This window comes from Panthera uncia (genome assembly GCF_023721935.1).
Source record: "Panthera uncia isolate 11264 chromosome B2 unlocalized genomic scaffold, Puncia_PCG_1.0 HiC_scaffold_24, whole genome shotgun sequence".
In the NCBI taxonomy this organism is placed as follows: Eukaryota; Metazoa; Chordata; class Mammalia; order Carnivora; family Felidae; genus Panthera; species Panthera uncia.
Genome location: NW_026057580.1, coordinates 67,500,814 through 67,522,050, shown reverse-complemented (window position 1 = coordinate 67,522,050; position 21,237 = coordinate 67,500,814). Strand labels below are relative to the sequence as shown.

General features: G+C 37.0%; 1 protein-coding gene across 4 annotated transcripts in view; it reads left to right on the top strand.

The window, feature by feature from the left end:
- SESN1 (sestrin 1) overlaps nt 1-21,237 on the top strand; it is a 115,640-nt gene that overhangs the window by 85,702 nt on the left and 8,701 nt on the right. Inside the window, exons 1-5 of one of the 4 annotated variants that reach the window (XM_049654115.1) lie at nt 7,517-7,709; nt 14,571-14,636; nt 15,416-15,616; nt 16,236-16,418; nt 18,578-18,820. In XM_049654115.1, coding sequence (XP_049510072.1) covers nt 7,608-7,709; nt 14,571-14,636; nt 15,416-15,616; nt 16,236-16,418; nt 18,578-18,820 — 795 coding nt within the window. In that variant the 5' untranslated portion in view covers nt 7,517-7,607. Of the gene's footprint in view, nt 1-7,516; nt 7,710-8,095; nt 8,673-14,570; nt 14,637-15,415; nt 15,617-16,235; nt 16,419-18,577; nt 18,821-21,237 lie in introns of those variants that run through there. The other 3 variants (XM_049654117.1, XM_049654114.1, XM_049654116.1) reach the window with 3 other exon arrangements.

Below are 21,237 nucleotides of genomic sequence, written 5' to 3'. Positions count from 1 at the left end.
CTGTTAAGAGATTTATAAACTGGGTTTCTGTTTTTTGTTAGTCTCTTTGTTTCAGGACTGGGCAGTAAACTAGATGACTCCCCATTTAATGCTCCCTAACAGAGTCCCAAGCTATCTGCCAATCTGTGTGACTTATGTGAGAGGTGTAAGTCTAAATAAAATAGACACCCAAACTCAAATTAAGATATTTCTGCCTGTTCATAGGATTTAAGAAATTAAATGCATATAATTTGGCATTCAGTAAATATCTATAAATAATGATTGAATGCTAAGTGCTTACATAATATTAAGATTTCTGTTAATTGCTAAAATAATAGCATTGACCTCTGTACATAAACCTATGCCAAAATGTACTTTTCAGATTAGAGTTACAACAAATTAAGAAAGAATACTGCCTTCTCCAATTTGTAATATCTGAATAAAATCCTGTGTTAGTATTTCTCAATTGTTTGCCAAAATTTAGGAAAACCATATTTTTCTGTTATTACAAATGCTCTTGAATTATGTTCAAATTTAAGCTCATGTAAAAACAATTTTAAAATGGCATTCTCTCTGGGTTTTTTGTTTTTGTCTTTGTTTTTTAGTATTTTTAGCTATACAGAAAGATAGTAGTGATAAGTAAAAATAAACATCTCTGTTGAACTACATTGGCCTGAACATATACGTATTCTGTGTACAAAGGGGAAAATGGCCCAGAGGTGCAGTGAGGATTTTGGAGGGCAGAAGAACAGATGGGAAAGTTCAGTGAATGGCGTTTTATTTCTAAGATGCTTAATAACATGCAGGTAGTCTCTAGATGTGGCCTTGTACGTTGTGACCAGGTTTTACAATTTAACACCCTCTTGGAAAACTAGAGATCTCAGAAGGAGGCAAAGAAAGAAGGTAATTTAAAGGATTAAAGGACCCACAACTAGAGATTATTACAGGGATGGGGGGCCTGGGTGGCTCAGTCGGTTAAGCATCCGACTTTGGCTCAGGTCATGATCTCACGGTCCATGAGTCTGAGCCCCAAGCCCGGCGTTGGGCTCTGTGCTGACAGCTCAGATCCTGGAGCCTGCTTTGGATTCTGTGTCATCCCCCCACGCCCTGCGCCTCCCCTGATCGTGCTGTATCTCACTCTTTCAAAAATAAATAACTGTTAAAAAAATTAAAGATTATTACAGAGGAACTGAGTGGGGGTCTTTGAGTTCTATAAGAAAAGCACATATGTAGATCCCTATTCACTACATGCTAGTAATAATCATAGTGGGGGTGGGCAGGAATAGGGAGGTCAGGATAGTTGTTACAAATAAAAAAATAAAAATAACCTGATTAAAAGATTTTAGGAGCACCTGGCTGGCTCAGTCAGAAGAGCATCTGACACTTGATTCTTGATCTCTTGGATGTAGAGACTAGTAAGAAAAAAAAAGAATTTTTAAAAAATTATAGGTTACATACTAAAACCAGTTCTTGCCTTGTGCCTACAAACAGAAGTACTTTGAGAATTAAAATATATATATATTTTTTTCACATATGTTTTTAGGTAGAGTTGAAATCCAGCTCCTCAAAAAGCATTTTAAAAATTATACAATACAGTAGTATATGTGCACAGAGAAATATTTTCTACTTGAATATGTCATATATTTAGTATCATTGGTTACCTTTTTTTTTTTTTTTGAGTTTGTATCACTTCCTTTTTCTCTTTCTTTAAAGCTACAGTAGTAGTTCCTACATACATATGGGATAAAGTCCAAACTCTCAATTTCCCACCACACCTGAACCTCAACCTATTCCAAATTATACCAATTCCTTCTTATTTAACTCAACAATAATGCTGAAAAGTAATTCACCTGTAAAAATTGTAGCATTTTTGTATGAGTTCTCCCATTTAATTTTGAGATCTCAACAGACACTTTCTTTCCTATCATTTCACCTTAGGCCTAAAGGTGTTTAAAGCCAAATTTGGTTACAGAATGTTCATGAATCTTGTCAAACAATGGTATGTATTCAGGCAGTATCTGACTTGTAAGTACCTGCCTGACTTAACAAATGAACCAAATACTCCATTGCCCAAACCTATATAGCTAGCTTAGCAGTGCAAGCAAAGAAAAATCAAAGAAGCTTGGGAATATCTGTGGATTCCCAAGAAGAAGATGAGGAGAAACTATGAAAAACAGTAGTTGCTTTAGCAAAGCTGAACCCAAGGACAAGCTGATTCCCAAGCACAGCCTGCCTGCCTGGATAGTGGACCCAAAACCTCCAAAAATGTTTGTCTAGATGGCCCAAATCTTTCATAAACTTAATATCATTATTGAGGTAAGTTGTTTTTTTTTTTTTAATAGAAAAATCTCTGTGAAGTTCATTCATTATATACTTATTGAGGGTCTGCCATGTGCTAGGCACTTGGGCATTGGAAATACAGCAGTGAGCAAAAAAGACAAACATTCTGATTTTACAAAGCTTATATTCTGTTGAGTCAGACTAAATAAATTACTATGAGATATCAGTACCTCCTACAATGAATAGTATGAATTGGTTTTAGGAAGACTGCTTTCTTCCTAGCACTTAACCAGTTATTCTAAGAGGAATAGGGTTGGTATGAGGACCTTTTAGTAGACTTAGGTAGAGTCTTAGGGTAGATTTAGGTGAGTTCTGTAGTGAAGGAGCTCTAGGTAACATGAGGTCACCAAAGGCCTGGGAAAAGACACCAGGAGGACAGGGATAGAGTAGAGGAGATAAGCTCTCAAAGACCAAGCTCACTCATTCCATGATTTTATTTTTTAATGAGATCTCATCCTGAGTATAAGAAGGGAAGATAAATTTTTTCTTCTTCATTCCCTCTTTTCTTGTCCTCAGAATCAAGAACTATGACTAATACTGGAAACTAGAGTGTTTTATGCTAAGCAAAATTAATCAGAGAAAGACAGATATCATATGGCTTCACTCATATGTGGAATTTAAGATACAAAACAGATAAACATAGGAGAAGGGAAGCAAAAATAATATAAAAACAGAGAGAGGGACAAACCATAAGAGACTCTTAAATACACAGAACAAACTGAGGAGCTGTGGGGGTGGGGTGGGCTAAATGGGCAATGGGCATTAAGGAGGACACTTGTTGGGATGAGTACTGAGTGTTATATATAGGTGATGAATCACTGGATTCTACTCCTAAAATCATTATTGCACTATATGGTTAACTAACTTGGATGTAAATTAAATTTTTTTAACTTTTTTAAATAAGAATGGTGAGAGCTTAAGAAAGAACTGAGACTAATACATAGTTATCAAAATTTGTAAATTATTCATTAAAAGAAGCAACCCAGCTTCTGCTGCTTTGGATTCAGATAGACCTGGGTTCTAATCCTTAAAGGCAATTTACTACTTTTATAATCTTGGATGATTTACCCATGCTTTATGAATTTCTGTTTTATAAATTTGAAAATAGGAATAATTATCTGCTTTATATATGTCAATTGCTTCAGTGTCTAATGGGTAGGAGTAAGTAAGTTACTGGTCTTATTAACCTGGAAAACCTGACCACAATTTAACATGCTTGTTCTTTAGGGGAAAGTGATTTTCTAATTTAAAGCTACTGACATTGTTTGGAACACTGCTTGTTTACAAATGTGGGTGATGGCCTATGTTTCTAAAACCCTATTAGAGATTTAAAATTGTGCATTTCTAAAAGAAGAAGCCCTAAAGGAAAGAATAAGGCAAAGATCTGTCAACATTCTTGCTCCTTTATAAGTGATAAAATTCTAAAAATTAAATTGAAGAAGTGAGAAAAGTAGAGGACAAATAAGAGAACAATGTAAAATTAAAGTTCAGTGCTAAAAGGATCTCAATGTACTCAAAACATGTCGAAAGGAAAAAAAAGTGCTTAGCAGACAAGCTATATATATAAAAACAGGAAGATATGAGCTGGAGGAGAAAAATCTTGACAAAATTAGTAAGCAGAAGTAATCTTATAAACCAGCATTCATTCTAAATAAAATGTTTTAAATGACAATAGGACATTTTTCAATAATGCTTTAAGCCCACTCTTAAAGGAGTTCTTTGGCTTAATGGATGAAATCACTGCTATGTGTGTTTTCTAACCAATTACTAAATATAATTCCTTTCTACTGAATAGATCTACAAATCTGTGGTACTTTAATTCCTTTGGTTAACGGGAAAATTCAAGGTTTAATATGTGGTCCATAAGTGTGATTATGCCTTTTGGCCTGATAAGTATTCATTCTACTAAAACGTATCTATTATTTTCCATGAATTAACTATATTTTCAAAAGTCTAATGGATGTAAGGAAGTCACTTAGGAGAACAGCTAATTTGAAATTTATTTCCTCAATTTCAAAAATAAGAGTATGAGGCATGATTTCCTTTCTCAAGAAATGTATTATTGTTGGAGAGACAAAATCTACCTTCATCCCTACACTTTGCTTCATTCCCATTGTTCTTCAGACCTCCCTGTTGCCTTGCCACAATTGCCTCAACAGCCTTCCTAACCATCTTTCTGCCTCTAATTTTGTCCCTTCCAATATAATTTTTTAAACCTTAGCTGAAATGCAAGTCTGATGTCTTTCTACTATTTAAAACTTGCAAGAACTCCACAGTACTCTTAACAATGAAATTTACATTCTTTAAAATAAAGCTTGAACAAGGTCCCTCCTTACTGTTGATTTTTTACTTGAACTCTATCACTGTCTTCTTCCAGACCCAATAAACTTCCTTTATTCTGCTTCCCTATTTGGACCATTCTCTCTCTCCCTGGCCTCTGGGCCTTTGCACATGCTGTTTCCTTTGTTTAGAACTCTGTCTCTATTCTCTCAAGTCCCCTCTCCTACCTCCCCCAACCCCCAATTTCTTGCCAAAGCCTCTCCACTAATCCTATAAGTCCCAGCTCAGATGTTCTTCCTTCAGAAAGCACACCTTCAAGTCCAGACTCTCTAATACATCATAGTTCTTAGCTCACATAAAGTCACTTAACACCACTCTGCTTTTACATAGTATATCAGCTTATTCTTGAGAAAATTAGAGTTGAGACCATTACTACTAATGACAAATGCAAAAACCTCACTTTGATACAACTGTGTAAGTCTACCAAAAGATTTTTAGAGGAAAGGAAATATTTCAGAATTACTATTACTTCTTGGATTAAATATCAGGTTTCTTCCTAGAAATAAATAATGTTAGAAATGTTTAAGTAGCAGACTTTGTAAAGTAACTGCTGGCCTATAATGATAACCTGTGGTAAATATCAAAAGTTTAGTCCTTTCCAGTTACTGTTCCATGCGCAGTTTTCATTTTTTTAGCAGATGTTTATTGCATGCCTATGACATGCCTAACACTAGGGGTTCATTAGGAGAAACACCTTCAGGACATCTGGCCTACTCAAGAAGTGACACAATGATATTTTCAGGTTAATATTGGTTGGAATTCTTGGTTACTATAGATTTATTTGGAGGCAACCCTTTTATGTTGAGAATAAAGTGACTAATTCACCATGCTGCTCTATTGTAAAGAGCAGAAATTATTACTCTTTGAAGAAATTATGTCAGTCTTTTTAGAGACCATAAAGGAATCTTGACATTTAATGACTTAAAGGTCCTCAGTAAGCCATAGAATTAGAATATGAGTTAAAATTATCTTTCTTTTTATGTAAGTCAGCATCAAAGTACATAAACTGAAATTTTCTGGGGGGAAAAATCCTAATTGCAGCTTCCTATACAATTTCAGTGTATACCTCTTCAATAAATATTTATCAAGCTCTAAGTATCAAACACTACTCTATATATAGTTTGTAGTTTTGATTTGTATTTAATTATTTTGAACCATTTTGGGGTTAGCTAAATGCTAGTCTCTCATTAAAAAATAGAAAGGTAAGCATTCTCCATTTTGCAAATGACATAATTTTAATGTCATAAACAAGGTTATGCCCTACTAGACAACTCAGCCCCATTGTTGTATTCCTTCCAGAAAATAAAAATCACAACTCAACTCTTCTAGAAGCAAAGTCATCATTTTCACTTATTTCTCATTATCTAGCATTATAGCTCACAACCTCATATATCAAGTCCATTTATGTTTCCAAGGTATTCATCTACAACCAGTTTATTTTAGAGGGTATGTCCTATTGCTGCAAACCGGATGATTTACTGGGCTTATTTTTGCTGCTTGTTGGTTTGTGGCTGAGTGGGCATTTGATTATCCTGTTTGCTTTTGTGGCTGTGCTCAGAAGAAGAGAAAGCTTGGAAGCCTCTGTAGCCTTTTCTTTTATGTTATTATTAACCCAAAATTGCTTTTCTTGACAGCAAAAATATTTTGTGTGCTTTAGCAATTTATAAAAACAGTGTATGAGAACATACAGTATTTATCTTATTTATCTGGAGAAGATTAAAAAAATAACCATTTTAACTTGCTTTTAAAATACATTTTAAGAGCTGTAAGAGTAACTTAATCTTCTCTGAGACATTGTAACCTCCACTCTTAAGACTGAAACTTATTTGCATTTAGGAGTCCTGGTTCTGTGTCTGTCAGTATTTATTGATTTAAACTCCGCTTTTTTCCTTTTGTCATGATGTTCCAACTTTTTTTTTTAAACCTGGACATGTAAGCTTTTGAAAACACAAGAGCAAACGTGCAAAAAGAGATCTAGTTTAGGAGGTGATTTTTTAAAAGAAGTTAATGAATCCATTTAAGGAAATAGTGTTCACACAGGATTTGAGAGATTTGCGACCCAGGTCCAACAGTGTCAGTTATTTATGCTCCTTTTTAACCTATATTGTCTCAAGTTCCTCATCGGATTTCAGAGAAATTCTTTCTTTAGAACCCAGGGCACTTATGGGAGAATATTAGAAATGTTAAAGCCTTGGAATATACTTGCGAGGAAAAGGGAAATGCAGAGATTGGCTACCAAGCCTGATTATCTGTGTAGGAGAGTGATATTTATAGTTTCTACATAGCTTACCAAAAATAATTTTACATTGAATATAGGCCATGGTCCCATACTTGTTGCAGCATTCCGGGCGCATTCAGCGTTGTTTGCGCATTAGTGGAAAGGCTGAAGGGGATTTCAACAGTTTATAAAATGTAAAGCGAACTTGGTTATTCCTCGTGGTGCAGGGTCCGCTTAGAGGTGGGCTGCTCTTCGGCTCAAGGTAAATGAATCCGAGTGGGTGGGAAGGAGGGCAGTCTCTCCGCTGCTGAAGCTGGGGGCAGGGGCGCCTTCGCCTTTCCCTGACGCCTGAGTGCTCGCGCCCCACCCCAGCCTTAAAGCAAGCCCACCGAGCCAGTTCTGGACGCGAGCATCAGCTCCTGGCGGAGAGCTACGCCGCTCGAGGTTGTTTTTCCCCCGGCCGCGTCTGACCGCCCCCCAACGCCCGCCCCTCCGCGTCAAGGGGGCGGGGCTCCGCGGCGCCGCGGGCCGGCATTGGCGCGGGGGGCCGCTGGGCCGGCGGAGTGACGGCGGGGGCGGGGCCGCGCGGCTTGTTTGTTCGCGCCGCGCTGCCGCCGAGGTCCGCGCTGCCTGAGGCGCTGCAGCCCGGAGCCCGGCCGTCCGGTCAGCGCTCGCCTTTTCCGCGCCGCCGGGCTTCTCCTGCGCGTCCGCAGCCGGTCCCCGCGCCGACATGCGCCTGGCCACCACCGCGAACCAGGCGTACACGGCCTCGCTGGCCGTCTCGGAGCTGCTGGGCTGCAAGCAGTGCGGCGGGGGCCGCGGCCAGGACGAGGTATCCGGGCGAGGGGCCGGGCGGGCGGGTACCCGGCACAGCTGCCCGGGCTGCACGGAGGTCGCGATGCCTCCCCGCCTTCGTACCTAACAGCTGCGGAGAACGCTCCGCATTGGAGAGTGCCCCGGGAGCAACCGCCCGGCCGGCCGCCCTGCCCGGCGGGGGGCGTCTCGGGCCGGCCCGCGCCCCTCAGGTTGAAGGGGCGGCCTGTAGTGGGAGGGGAGACGGTTTCCACCGCGAGCCGGCCCCGGGAGAAAATGCTGAGGCTGGCAGACACAGCTGCCTCGGTCATTTAAATGGAAGTCTCCAAAACGTAAATAACGTCGTCTTGTGTGCAAGTCTCCACAAGTCAGAACCGAACAAAGCTGCAGTCTTAGGGTAGAACAGCCTGTGGATTTTTCTCCCCTCGGCGTCTTGTCAGAACATTATCGGTGACCCCCTCCCCCCCCTTGGCCTCCTACTCAAAAAAAGGGGGCAATAACCTTTGAGTCGGTTAAAAGATGCTGCCGCCTGGAACACGTATGTTCTGCCGGCTCTATGACGTTATGCACCGCGCTTACCCCTGGTTGTTAACCATCCTTGTTGCGCCCGAGACGGCCTTCAGGAGAAAGCGGTTCAGTTGTGACATTTTGTCTTTTTCCCAAGGGGTTGGAAATAACGGCCCCATTTGAAAGTTGCTAGTACAGCTAACCGAAATTTGAGCCTTTAAAAGGCTTTCATTCAAAAGGTGACAAAGGAGAAAGAGAAACAGTCATTAAAATTTGAATTGAACTCACAACGCTGGGTTGCCATCGGTCACGAAATCTAGGAATTTCTCCGCAGCGTTGCCCACTTAGGGGACTCCGTTTAATGTTTCTGTTGTTTCGTAAGTGGAGACTGCGTCGCGAGTGGACTGCATGGATTCACGCAACTTGAAGAGAAGACCTCGTGGGGGCTGTAGAACACACTTTCCTGGATTTTAACGTTAGTGGGTACATGATACGCTCCTCATTGTGTACAGATCATGCAGCAACCTAAACACCAACAAAACTTGCCCTGCCTGTTGCTTTGGAAACTCTATCAAAGAAACAAAACCGTGTGGAAGTGTTGACATCCCATTTCTGGTTTCCGTTTGCAGGCCATAAAAGATCTTTTCTCATTTTGACTAGAGGCGATCCCCAGTCGCGGAGCTTGAATAGCTGTTATTTCTGATGGTGTTTGGGTGCAGAATCCCGGTTCTCGCCCAGATCTAGAGTCTCTAAATATAGCCACGAAAACTGGAAGATGAAGGGATACATTGTAGCTTGCTGGTTGGTTACCGTGCCCGTGGGATTGTGTTTAGGAAACTAGGAAGCCTTGCGGCGTTGTATTTTATCACTTTTAACACATCCGACATGTGGGAAAATAAGTCAGGAAGTAGTGCTTTATAGGAAAACTATTCATTTTACAAAAGAATTAATAACATGGCTCTTTCAACTAGCATGCCTCCAAATAAAATGCTTTAAAATGAAACACTTTTCAGGGATGGGACTCCTGACTAAAATACAGGGCACACACATGGCCTAAGTCAGCCTTACAAATCCAGTACTTTGAAGTCAGAGAGGTTTTTGTTTTGTTTTGGTTTTTTGTTTTATAGTTTTTTTGAGGTTTTTTTTTTTTTAATATGTTTTATAGAAGACCAGAGACTGGAAAAAGAGGTACCTGAACTTTCAGTATTTCTAAGTTCCCAAGTAGAGGTAATGACAATGTTAAAAGAAGCACCAGTACATTTGTTATAGCAGGAATATATTTTTGTTCCTTCTACATCTTTTCATTTCTGTTCAAAATTTTTGAATGTCAGAAGCCTAGCACCAGCTCTAGGAAATGATTCTCCTAAAGAAGGGAGAGTGGGGCAGGAGCTTTCACTTTTTACACAATTTATCGTTGCCTAGTTGAAACACATACTGCTTTTGTAATTTTTTTTTTCAATCAAAATTAATATGAGCGTTGTGGTTATTGGTATAAGATGTCTGGACATTTTTTTAAAAGTGCCCCAAGCCCAGTGAGAAAAATGATTCAAATGACTTAATCATATTTACTTTTCCACTTGTTTTGCAAGTGGGTAGACACTAGAAGCCAAGGAATGCTTTTATTTTGCATTTGTGGCACATCACTGTCTCACTTAAAGGAGGATATTGCTGTAGATTCCTAAATGTATCTCTGACCAATTTGGAAATGATCAGAGCAGTACTTTTAGCATGCCAACACTGATTCGTAAGGTGATACAATACAGATACAGTGTTTCTGTGGTACTGTCGACATTTGCTAAGAATTTTCATATTGTGAAAATGAGTGTCTTAGTATTACATGCTACTGAAGAAATAGATGTTATGTCAGAGATTTGCAGCAGTGTTGTCATGGCAGAGGCTGTTGCTGTCTTTTTCAAAATGCTGATTAGGAGAATTGTTGAGAGGAAAGAACTGTTAGTTCCCATGTTAGTTTTTCCAGCCACACCTTCACCAAAGGCCTGTGAGGTTTGTGCTGTGATTAGCATCTACATCTGCTTTTTAAACAAGGCCATTTGCTATCGGCAGTTCTGTGTCTTAGAATCTGGATTGGCCAAAACGTATTCAAAGTCTGTAATTAATTTTCTTCAACAGCAACAGATAAGGCATAATTGAAATAACGTTTAGGAAATTATGAAATGCAGTTAGTTTGGCTTATGATCACCCTATTGAAGACCTGTAGTAGCTTTTTAAAATCAATACCTGCTAGAAGATAGGGTAGTAGCTAATTTGTCATGTTGACTAGGAAAAGTATTCAGAAAATGAGTTTTCCAGAAAATTAGCCTTTTAGAAACCAAGAATACTATTGCATAGCAACAGTGATATCCAAAAGGACCTTTAAGGTGTCAAAAACTCTTACAGAGGCTCAAAAGAGTAATAATGACAACTCTAGAACCAGATTTCCTAGATTCAACCCCTGTCTGCACCACTCGCTAATACTAACTGAGCTAGGTACTTGATTTCAAATTACATACATACGTATAATTTATAAATTATTATATGTGATTATTTCATGTTTATAATTATTGTATGTTACATAAACATTATATAGAATTTGATATATATAGAAATATATATAATTTATAAAATCATCTCCTTCCTGCCTGGATCTGGACTAGGATATGGTGGAATGGAGTCTTAGAGCTCATCAGTTGATATTCTTGTATCTCTCTCCTGTACCTCATCTATTAAGAAACAGAACAAAGGGCATTGAGTAAGCCTTCAAATATGGAGAATAAGTTGATGTGAGTCTAGAATAGCACTCACTATATTTCCCATTAAATTAGTCGATCAGTCCTTTTTGGGAAAGACTTGATTTTTTTTAAGTATATCAGTGTCTCCCTTCTCCCAGTCTTTTCTTTCACTTCCTCTCGTTTTCCTTCCTACCATTTCCCTTTCTGCCCTTAAGGAATGGCACAGACCTCTCACAACTTCTTCATCTTAATAGGAAATTGACCCTGGTAGTCTGGATGTGAGCTGGGTACAATTCTATTTTATCCAGAACTAGACTTAGGTAAAATAATGAAATTGGAATCTTGAATGTCAGAGACTTCTTTCCACTCCTTTCCTTTCTTCAGTTTATCTTCTCTTCCATCTCCAGTTTTCTTGCCAGACTGGTACCTCATCAAGGAATTAATGTAACCTCAACAATAAGAGATTATTAGCATAATTGGTCTATAATCCATTCCCAAGAATGTTTACTTTTAGTTAACATCCTGCTTTAAAACACATAGTTTTTCACTCTGAAAGAATGTTTGTCTAAAGGAACTGTGAAGGAAGGTTTTGCCCACTGAAGGGAAGGAATAGGGGAGACAGTGATACAAGTATGACCATTAAATTTGGCTGTAGGGGTAGACTTTCAAAGACTTGAAAAGTATATAGGACCATTGGGAAAGGTCTTTGCTATACTTATAGGAAAATACTCCATTCTGAAACACTGATAGCCACTTTCTTTGAATTCTAAAGCTATTGTTTTATGATAGTTCAATATGTAAAGTATATATTTGGTATAGAAACAAAACCAAAATAATATAATTCAACCTCTTTGTTTTGAGGTCCATGTGCTGTCCGTCTTGTTATTAAAAATATGTATGTGCCACCCACATGTTGCTAAGTTAGTTAAAATAAAGTCCTATAAATGGAATTGCTAAGTTTTTTTTTCTCTCCTTACAGATAGTAACAAAACATATGCATCTTACGCACTTTGCCCTCCCCTACCTCACCCCCCTGATGCACACTCAATATATATCTTGGAGGTCTTTTAAAGCCAACTCATACAGAATTGCTTCATTCTCCTTGTAAGGACTGCATGTAATTCTAGTCTGTGGTCATACTACATTAAAACAGTCCTGTTAATGAGAGCTCAGGTTGTTTTATATTTTGTACTATTACAAACAATGTTGCAGAGATTATCCTTTTACCTATGGCATGTCTATGAGTACAGGTCAGCATTTAAAATGAAATTGTTGACTCAAAGGATTTGTGACTTTTTAATTTCAATCATTATTACAAACTACCCTCTCTATAAGTTGTAGTGATTTACACTTATGTATTCCTTGATCTTACTTCCTCACACTTCACAACACTCCCATGAGAAATGTGTAAGTAACAAATATTTATCCACCTCCTCTTCAGCACAGCCTACTATTAAACTTTTGATCTTCAGCAATCTTTTAGGTGAAAAATAGTATCTCAGTGTAGCTAACTTAAAGTTTTATTGTGAGGTTGACCATTTTTCAGCCATTTGTATTTCCTTTTCTTTGAACTGTCCGTGTCCTTTGTACATTTTTCTATCAGGTTGTTGTAGGTTTTCTTACTGATTTGTAGGAGTTTTCATGTACTCAAGAAATTTAGCCCCTTTGATTTAGAAACTGCAAATATATTTCCGATTTTCTGTTTGCTTTTGACTTTTTTATATGTTTATTTTTCCCATGTGAAAGTCTTTATTTTTATGTCATCAGATTTACTAGTTTTCTATTTTACGACTTCTGGGTTTTATGACATTCTTAGGCCTAACTTCATTCCATGAGTGTTTTCTTCCAGCACTTACGTTTTTTGGCTTGGGGTGTTTGTTTGTTTTTTTTTAATACTTACCTCTAATTTAAGTATGATTTATGGTTCTAACTTTACTTTTTTCTGAGTGGCTATCTAGTTGTATCAAGATCATTTGTTGAATAATCCATTTCTCCTCCATTTGAAATACTACATTTTAACACAGTACAGTCTCAAGAATAGTAGTGTCTCTCAGGTATAAAAAGAGTGATAAACTCTTGAAATGGGCATTTTCCTAAAATGCATTTTATTTAAATAATATAGTGAAGAAATGAAGAGGGGTAAATATTGAATGTAACCTTAACATTTTGCCCAATATATCTTGATATCTATGTAATTGGATCAGAAATTCAGCAGTTAGAAAGGCTAATAGAGTCATTGTTTTATATAAATGGCTGCATTTGTGTTAAGATGATGTATTGAATAGAAGGAATGTGGAGGTTTTTTTCTTGCATTTATTACAGGCTAATAAAATTAAGACATGCCTGTGGCCAGACCAGTGAATTGAGTGCCTCTTCTAGTGAAGGGTATAGTTAGAGCATTGCTATGTTCAGTGTAAGTGTATTGGCAAGTGTATTTGAATCGACATCTTAAGTTATCCCAATAAAGATTTTCTTCAGTTTTGTCCTGCCTGCTTAATTTTTAAAAATCCACTCTGCTCAAAAGGTTTTCATTCACTTGGACCAGATTTTTTGAATTGCTGCCACATATCCTTCTCTGTCTGCAAACCACCGCCCCTTTTTTTTTCTTTAAAAAAAGAAACTTTTTTTTTCTTTAAAAGGAACATCCTGAAGGACTTTTGGAAGCAGTAGAGGGTACAAATAATATTTGTATGTAGTTATATAAGCAAGGGTTTAATATTTAGATGTGTAAACTTCAGGAATTTGGGGGGGATTTTTTTTGTTGTTTTTTTTAGAAACCAGATTGATAGGACATGAGCCTTAAAAAAAAAAAGTTATTATTTTAGTTTTGTTTCTCTAATCACACAGTATTGGGGAAAAGATGGACCTTTAATACATACTTGTCACTTTTTGTTAACCACACTACCCTGTCACATCAAATATAGTAGACTCTCAAGTACAGGGTTCTAGATTCACTATGTCAAAGGGCAGAAAACCTTTATTTGTTAATCAGTTGGGCTTCTCTAAAATATAAGCAAAATTGATAACATACTATAAATAAAAGATTTAAAGCAAACTCGCAAAGTTAGTTTCTCGAAGATTGTTTTACTCAGCCACAGAGAAAACATGCCCTGCAGTACTTACTTTTATGGATTTAAGTAACTACTTTTTATTTTTCATAGTATTTCTTCTCCTATTGTGAAGTGTTATTGTAGATGTAATAATAATTAACACTCCTTTCAACTTAAGACATCTAGGCAGAGGTTAGTGAGTTTTCATTTCCTGACAAGATACACAGGGGTTGATGTTTTGGTTGGTTGAGTTTTGGATGTACAAACACATTGGTCTTATTTTGTATCAGTGACAGTCCACAGGGTTGGTTGCTATGTGCTGAACTTTCTGTTCTAGACTTTCTGCCAAGTACTTTATGCAAAACTCTGGTTTTAGTGAAGCAGGTTTTATTGTTTTTAGTCTGTGTCGTATTATAAGCTCTTGTCAGCCATATGATGCAAACAGAGGAGTTGGTATGTATATATGGCCATGAAAACAAACCACTAAAACAAGCCTGTCTCTGTTCAACTGGTTGTTTTTCCTCCCATTCCTGTAGCCTCAGTTCATGTTGTTTACTGCTGAGAGGCCTGAGATGGTGTAATTTTCTTTTCTAGGAACTTGGAATTAGAATTCCTCGACCACTAGGACACGGACCAAGCAGATTCATCCCAGAAAAGGAGGTATGTTGTTTGTGAAAGTACATAGTGAACTGTATGCTTTTAAGGAAAAGCTTTCATGACCCACATCTTGGCATCTGAACAACTGTTGGACAACAACATGTTTTACGCAGAGTTGATCGCAGTTAATCATCATGCTTTGGCAGTGAATCTGTGGGATTAGAAAGCTGTTATAGTCATGTTGATTTCTAGTATTTCATGACGCTTTTCTAACACCCATATTTAATCTAGGAAAGGCAAGACTTGTTTTTGACCAGTAATACTCCATCTCTTTATATTTAGATGTTTAGTTAGGTGCATGCTCATAAGCTGAGTTACTTGGTCTTGACCATCTCCACAGGCTGGTGTCAGTGCTAGACTGGATGTTTAATTCTAAATATGTAAAACTCCTATGCTTTAGATCTCCTTAAATTTTGGTTCTCCTTAAATTGAGACTAGGCGTTATAAGGAAAGGGTAAAGTCTTTAGAGTCCGTTTGCAAGCTCTGCAAATTTGATAATCTAAATCTGCTTCTTTATCTGGATTCTGGCCAAGTCTGCAAGCAGCCTATCTAGGTGGCCTTTAATGTTCAGCCTTTGTTTTTTATCTACTACCTACTACATAATATTCAACTGTTTATTCTTCTGTCTTGCTGCTAGTTGAGTTAAAGTTTCAGAATTATAACCTTTCTCTCAAGCCAAATTTAACCTGCTTGTAGATGACACTTAAAAAAAATACGTATGCACTGCATTCTAACACCAATTTACAATTTATGTAACCATGGTTTTCCTCTCTTTCATACAGATTCTCCAAGTGGGAAGTGAAGACGCACAGATGCATGCTTTATTTGCAGATTCTTTTGCTGCTTTGGGTCGTTTGGATAACATTACATTAGTGATGGTTTTTCACCCACAGTATCTAGAAAGTTTCCTAAAGACTCAACACTATCTACTGCAAATGGATGGGCCATTGCCCCTACATTATCGGCACTACATTGGAATAATGGTTTGTAAACATTAAATGAAAAATTCCTTCTGCCTCCTTTATTAATCGTTTTAAGAGATGGTTAATGCTTTAAACAAAGGGATGAATACTTATATTCTGACTTCTAATTGGATTCCTGTTAGGTAGTATGTGGTTTTCCTCTTAATAAGTATACTCTCAGATGTATCTGTAAAAAGAAACAAGTGTTTATACATTATTAAGAACCATTTTCCATTAAATGAGAATAAAGAAGAACACAGGATCTATTCCACTGTTACAAATAGTTCACATTGACATAAGTGGCACTACTCCTGTTCGATTTGTAAATTATACTCCATTATTTTATGGTTGGCACCTTAATTGAAGTTAATCTGAGGATCTGAAAGTTATATAAATACAATTCCTAAGGCTCAAATACTTTTATCAGCTATTCAGTTTGTTTTTGGGATATTTCTGAGGTCTTTCTATGGTGTGTGTGATTTTTTTTAATGTTTATATGAAACTGCATTTCTGTGGTTTATGAAAAATTTGCAAATGGACTAATCAAACACTTGCTATTTTACCCATTATAAAGGAAAAATATTCATAGTTTAAAATTTTAATATTTATAGTTAGATTGATCTTTTTGTTTTCTCTTAAGGCTGCAGCAAGACATCAGTGTTCCTACTTAGTGAACCTCCATGTAAATGATTTCCTTCATGTTGGTGGAGACCCCAAATGGCTTAATGGTTTAGAGAATGCTCCTCAAAAACTACAAAATTTAGGAGAACTTAATAAAGTGTTAGCCCATAGACCTTGGCTTATTACCAAAGAACATATTGAGGTAAGTAGAAGTGTAATGTATCTAAGGTGTCACTTAAAAAAAGATTTTTTTTTAAATAGACTTTAATCTTTAGAGCAATTTTAGGTTTACAGAAAAATGGCACAGAATATTCTCATATTCTACCCTCCTGAGACTCCCCCCAAGTCTCTTTTACTAACATCTAGCATTAGTATAACATTTGCTATAATTAAAGAATCAATATTGATCAATTAACTATTAACTAAAATCTGGGGCTTACCTTATGGTTCACTCTTTGTGTTGTATAGTTCTATGGGTTTTGACAAATGCTAATGTCATCTATCCACCATTACACCATCATACAAAGTCGTTTCACTGCTCTAAAAATCCTGTGGGCTCCACCTATTCATCTCCCTCCCCTTTTCCCTGAAACCCTGTAACTACTGATGTTTTTACTGTCTATAGTTTTGCCTTTTCCAGAATGTTACATAGTTGGAATCATACAGTATGTCATCTTTTCAGATGAGCTTCTTTTACTTATCAGTTTGCATTTACAGTTCCTCCATGCATTTCCCATGGAAAATTTATTTTATTTATTACTGAATAATAATACACCAGTGTATGGAGTTACCATAGTTTGTTTGAAAGCCATCTTGGGTTACTTCTGGTTTTGAGCAGTTACAATACAGCTGCTATAAACATTCACATGCAGGGGTTTTTTGGTGAACATAAGTTTTCAAAACAGGTAAATAATTAGGAATGTGATTGTTGGATTGCATGGTAAGCCTGTGTTTAGCTTTGTAAGAAACTGGGAAAAGGTCTTCCAAAGTGACTGTACCAGTTTGCATTCCCAGAAACAGTGGATGAGCATTCCTATTTCTCCATATCCTCACCAGCACTTGGTGTATCAGTGTTTTGGATTTTAGCCATTCTGATAGGTGTAAAGTGGCATCTTGTGTATCTTTTTAAAATGCCATTTAAATCAGTGCCTTCTGGTTCTAAGTAGATTGACATTCCCTAAAAGTATCTACCATGCAGTAGAAATTCTTAAAAATACAACATATTTTGGGGCTTATCTTTCTATTTCATAAAACATTTTCAATACTATTATATAATTGAAGCATCTTATTAAGATATAAGATCTGAAATTGATTAATGTAGTATCTATTATATTGTCTGGTAATGCAAAATTACACAGGATTATAAAACAAATAATGAAGCAGAAGGGATATGATATGCAAGACTTTGAAGAATCGTAGACTTTACCTTGAACATAATTTTTTAAATAATTATAATTTGATGATTTAGGAATATGCAGAGTCAAGTTCAAACTACTAACTTTAAAATTCCTTGAGACAGTTTGATAATAAAGAAAAACACAGGCATATTTTATACAGTAGCTTCCACTTTAAATACAGATTTATTACATTTAGATTGAGACTTTGAACTAACAGTGAAAGCATTCAGAATCCGGCATCTGAAATATGGCAACTGCTTTTAAACAAAAAACATTCTATTACATTTTAAAATCAGGATTTCAGAAAATCAAAATAATAATGAATATGTCATTATCAGGTTATGTTAAGCTCTGGCAAACTCTGGGTTCTATGTGTCTCAAATTATAATTGTATCCTAGGTTTTATACAGTGACTACTCCTGTTTTTAAGTTTATTTATTTATTTTGAGAGAGAGCACATGCATGCACCTGCACACATGAGCAGGGGAGGGGCAGGGAGAGAACCTCAAGCAGGCTCAACGCTGCAGGCTCAACACTGTCAGCTCAGAGCCTGATGTGCGGCTCAAACCCATGAACCATGAGATCATGACTTAAGCTGAAATCAAATCAGATGGATGCCTAACCGACTGAGCTACCCAGGTGCCTCCTAATCCTAAATTTTTTAATTTTTTTAACGTTTATTTATTTTTGAGACAGAGAGAGACAGAACATGAACGGGGGAGGGGCAGAGAGAGAGGGAGACACAGAATCAGAAGCAGGCTCCAGGCTCTGAGCCATCAACCCAGAGCCCGACGCGGGGCTCGAACTCACGGACCGCGAGATCGTGACCTGAGCTGAAGTCGGACACTTAACCGACTGAGCCACCCAGGCGCCCCTGTTTTAAATAGATTAAATACCAAGATGAACTATTTACTTTTACCAACACCATAACCAGTATAAAAGTATGTTCTTTTTTTTTCTTAAGGGACTTTTAAAAGCTGAAGAGCACAGCTGGTCCCTTGCAGAACTGGTACATGCAGTGGTTCTCCTCACACACTATCATTCTCTTGCCTCATTCACATTTGGCTGTGGAATCAGTCCAGAAATTCATTGTGACGGTGGCCACACATTCAGACCTCCTTCTGTTAGTAACTACTGCATCTGTGACATTACAAATGGCAATCACAGTGTGGATGAGATGCAGGTCAACTCAGCAGGAAATGTTTCAGTAAGTATCTATTATTTGTTACAGGATTGTCTTAAGACTAATCATAATGATTGCTGCTATATTATTTTTTCATGTGACTTCTTAGAAAACCTACCCTGTTAAGCCCCTCTACCTGTTCATTCAGCAAGTATTTACTGACTGCCTATAAATGCTCAGCAGTAGTTTAGTGCTAAGGGACATATAAAATTATAAGACCCTTTAGGAGGTTACACTCAAGTGTAATTTTAGGATCAAGAGCCACCAGCATATGCCCCATGAGAGCCAGCTAGTGTTGAATGTGTGCTGCAGTGAGATGAGGGGAGGCTGAGACCCTGCAAGTTAGTGGTGGAGACTCCCTGATGCTGATCACATTCTTTTCCTCTCTTTTGCATAAAAGAAACAGGCTGGTTTCTTAATTATATTTTAGAAGAGTTAATCAGCCTTTATCTAGAAATTTCTCCTTTTAAAATTCTTTTTCATGTTTAACTTGGCACAAATATATATGTAAGTGAAAGTAAATTTATTAAAATGTTTTCTATTCCTTCTCTGGGTTTTATATTTTCTCAATTTTGTTATTCCCTTGAAACAGATTAGAACAAGTTGAATGTTCTATAAGCAGATTTTAATTCCTGAATACAATGAGTCAAAATCCCCTTTGCATTCTTTTGCTATAGTGAAAAGATTTCCAAAGAGAAATCACAGAAACAACATCACAGTCTTCTGAATACTTTGCATGCATACATTTTTCGGTTATATTATTCCTTTGAAACAGATTTGAACAGGTCGAATTACCTTTAATGTATATATTTGACTGTGGGCAGGTTGCCTCCCTGAGCCTCTGTTCTTTCATGTCTAAATAGAGGTCAGACATAAGGTTATTTGAGGTGTAAATGAAATGTCTCTAAAGAAATAAAAGGCCTAGTACAGCTGGTATTATTTGTCAGGTGCTAAATAAAAAGTAGCATTTACATATGGTGAGATTAGCACATGAAGGAAAATAATTTTCCCAGGATTGATCACTTGTGAGCTGATCACAAGGCCCAAGACCATCAGTTTCACCCTGTTGAGCCACCTGGATTAATGTTATAGGCCGTAATATTGGCCACTGATCATTTATTAAAACTTAGATGGTCTAAGGAAAAATATATATATCAGTTGTTAGGATGCTTGGAGTTGGATTGTGGTCCTTCCCCACCTTTGATTTAGGACAAGGCTGAAGAAAATAATGGGGTTGGGGGTAGTCTTACAGTGCCTTTGGAAGGGCCAGAACTTGCCTTAAATCTTCCTCAACCACATAAGTATTTCATGTATTAGTGCTTGAGAGAATTGGAATGTAGGATGGGTTCAACTACACAAAAGGAAAAGATATCTACCACTTCTTTTTAATATGAAGTGAAGAGGCCACCTCTTAGTGCTAAAATGGTATGTAGTACATGAACACGCCTTCTTTCATTACAGAAAATTCCAAAATTTGTACTTTTTGTGTGGGAGTGTAGAAAGGCAAGAATGCTTTCCTGAACAACGGATGAATTAGCAGTAGCTTTAGTTTGTTTGTACATAGGTACAGTTGGAGCACTAGGTATGTATGTACTCTGGACTACTTAGAAGTAGGTTTTTGAATGTAACAAGTCAACTTGAGTTGTAATATATTTTGGGAAATCAGTTCAGTATACATTGTGACTGTAAACATTGTACTGTAAATGTTCTGTAGTTTTTCCCTAATAAAATTTTTGGGGTAAAGGGTAAAAAAAAAAAATAGCACAAGGCTAAAAAAGTACTTGCTTGTTTCTAGTTATTCCTCTGTTACATGAGGTTAGTAGTAAAATAATAGAAATTTTAAATTTCTCTACTTGTCCCTGAGTTTGCTATTTAAAAGGTTTATAGCCCACACTGAGGGCATTTGTCAGTGAGCTAATATAGTTTATTCTTCAGGTATGTATCAGATGTCTGACTCAGTTCAATTCAGATACAAGTGGTTAAAAAACCAAAAGAATTTCCTCATACAATATTAACATTTTAATATCAAAATTAAATGCCTTTTTTTTTTTTACACTAACAACTTTAATAGATTTTTTAAGGAGCAAAAGAAATGTACTTTATTTCCTTTACTTCTTCACTTTAAATCAATCAAGAATTGTCTTTCATAAGAATACTTAAAATTTGGGCTGTTTTAGGAGAAGGTAGCTACACAAAACAGGTAGTATAATGAAGGATAATGTGAGTTGACAAAAACTCAGGAAATGTTTCAGTAAGTATCTATTATTTGTTACAGGATTGTCTTAAGTAGACACTCCCACTTCTACACTCTACACTCCCACTTCTCCTAAAACAGAGAAGGTAGCTACACAAAACAGGTAGTATAATGAAGGATAATGTGAGTTGACAAAAACTCAGGAAATGTTTCAGTAAGTATCTATTATTTGTTACAGGATTGTCTT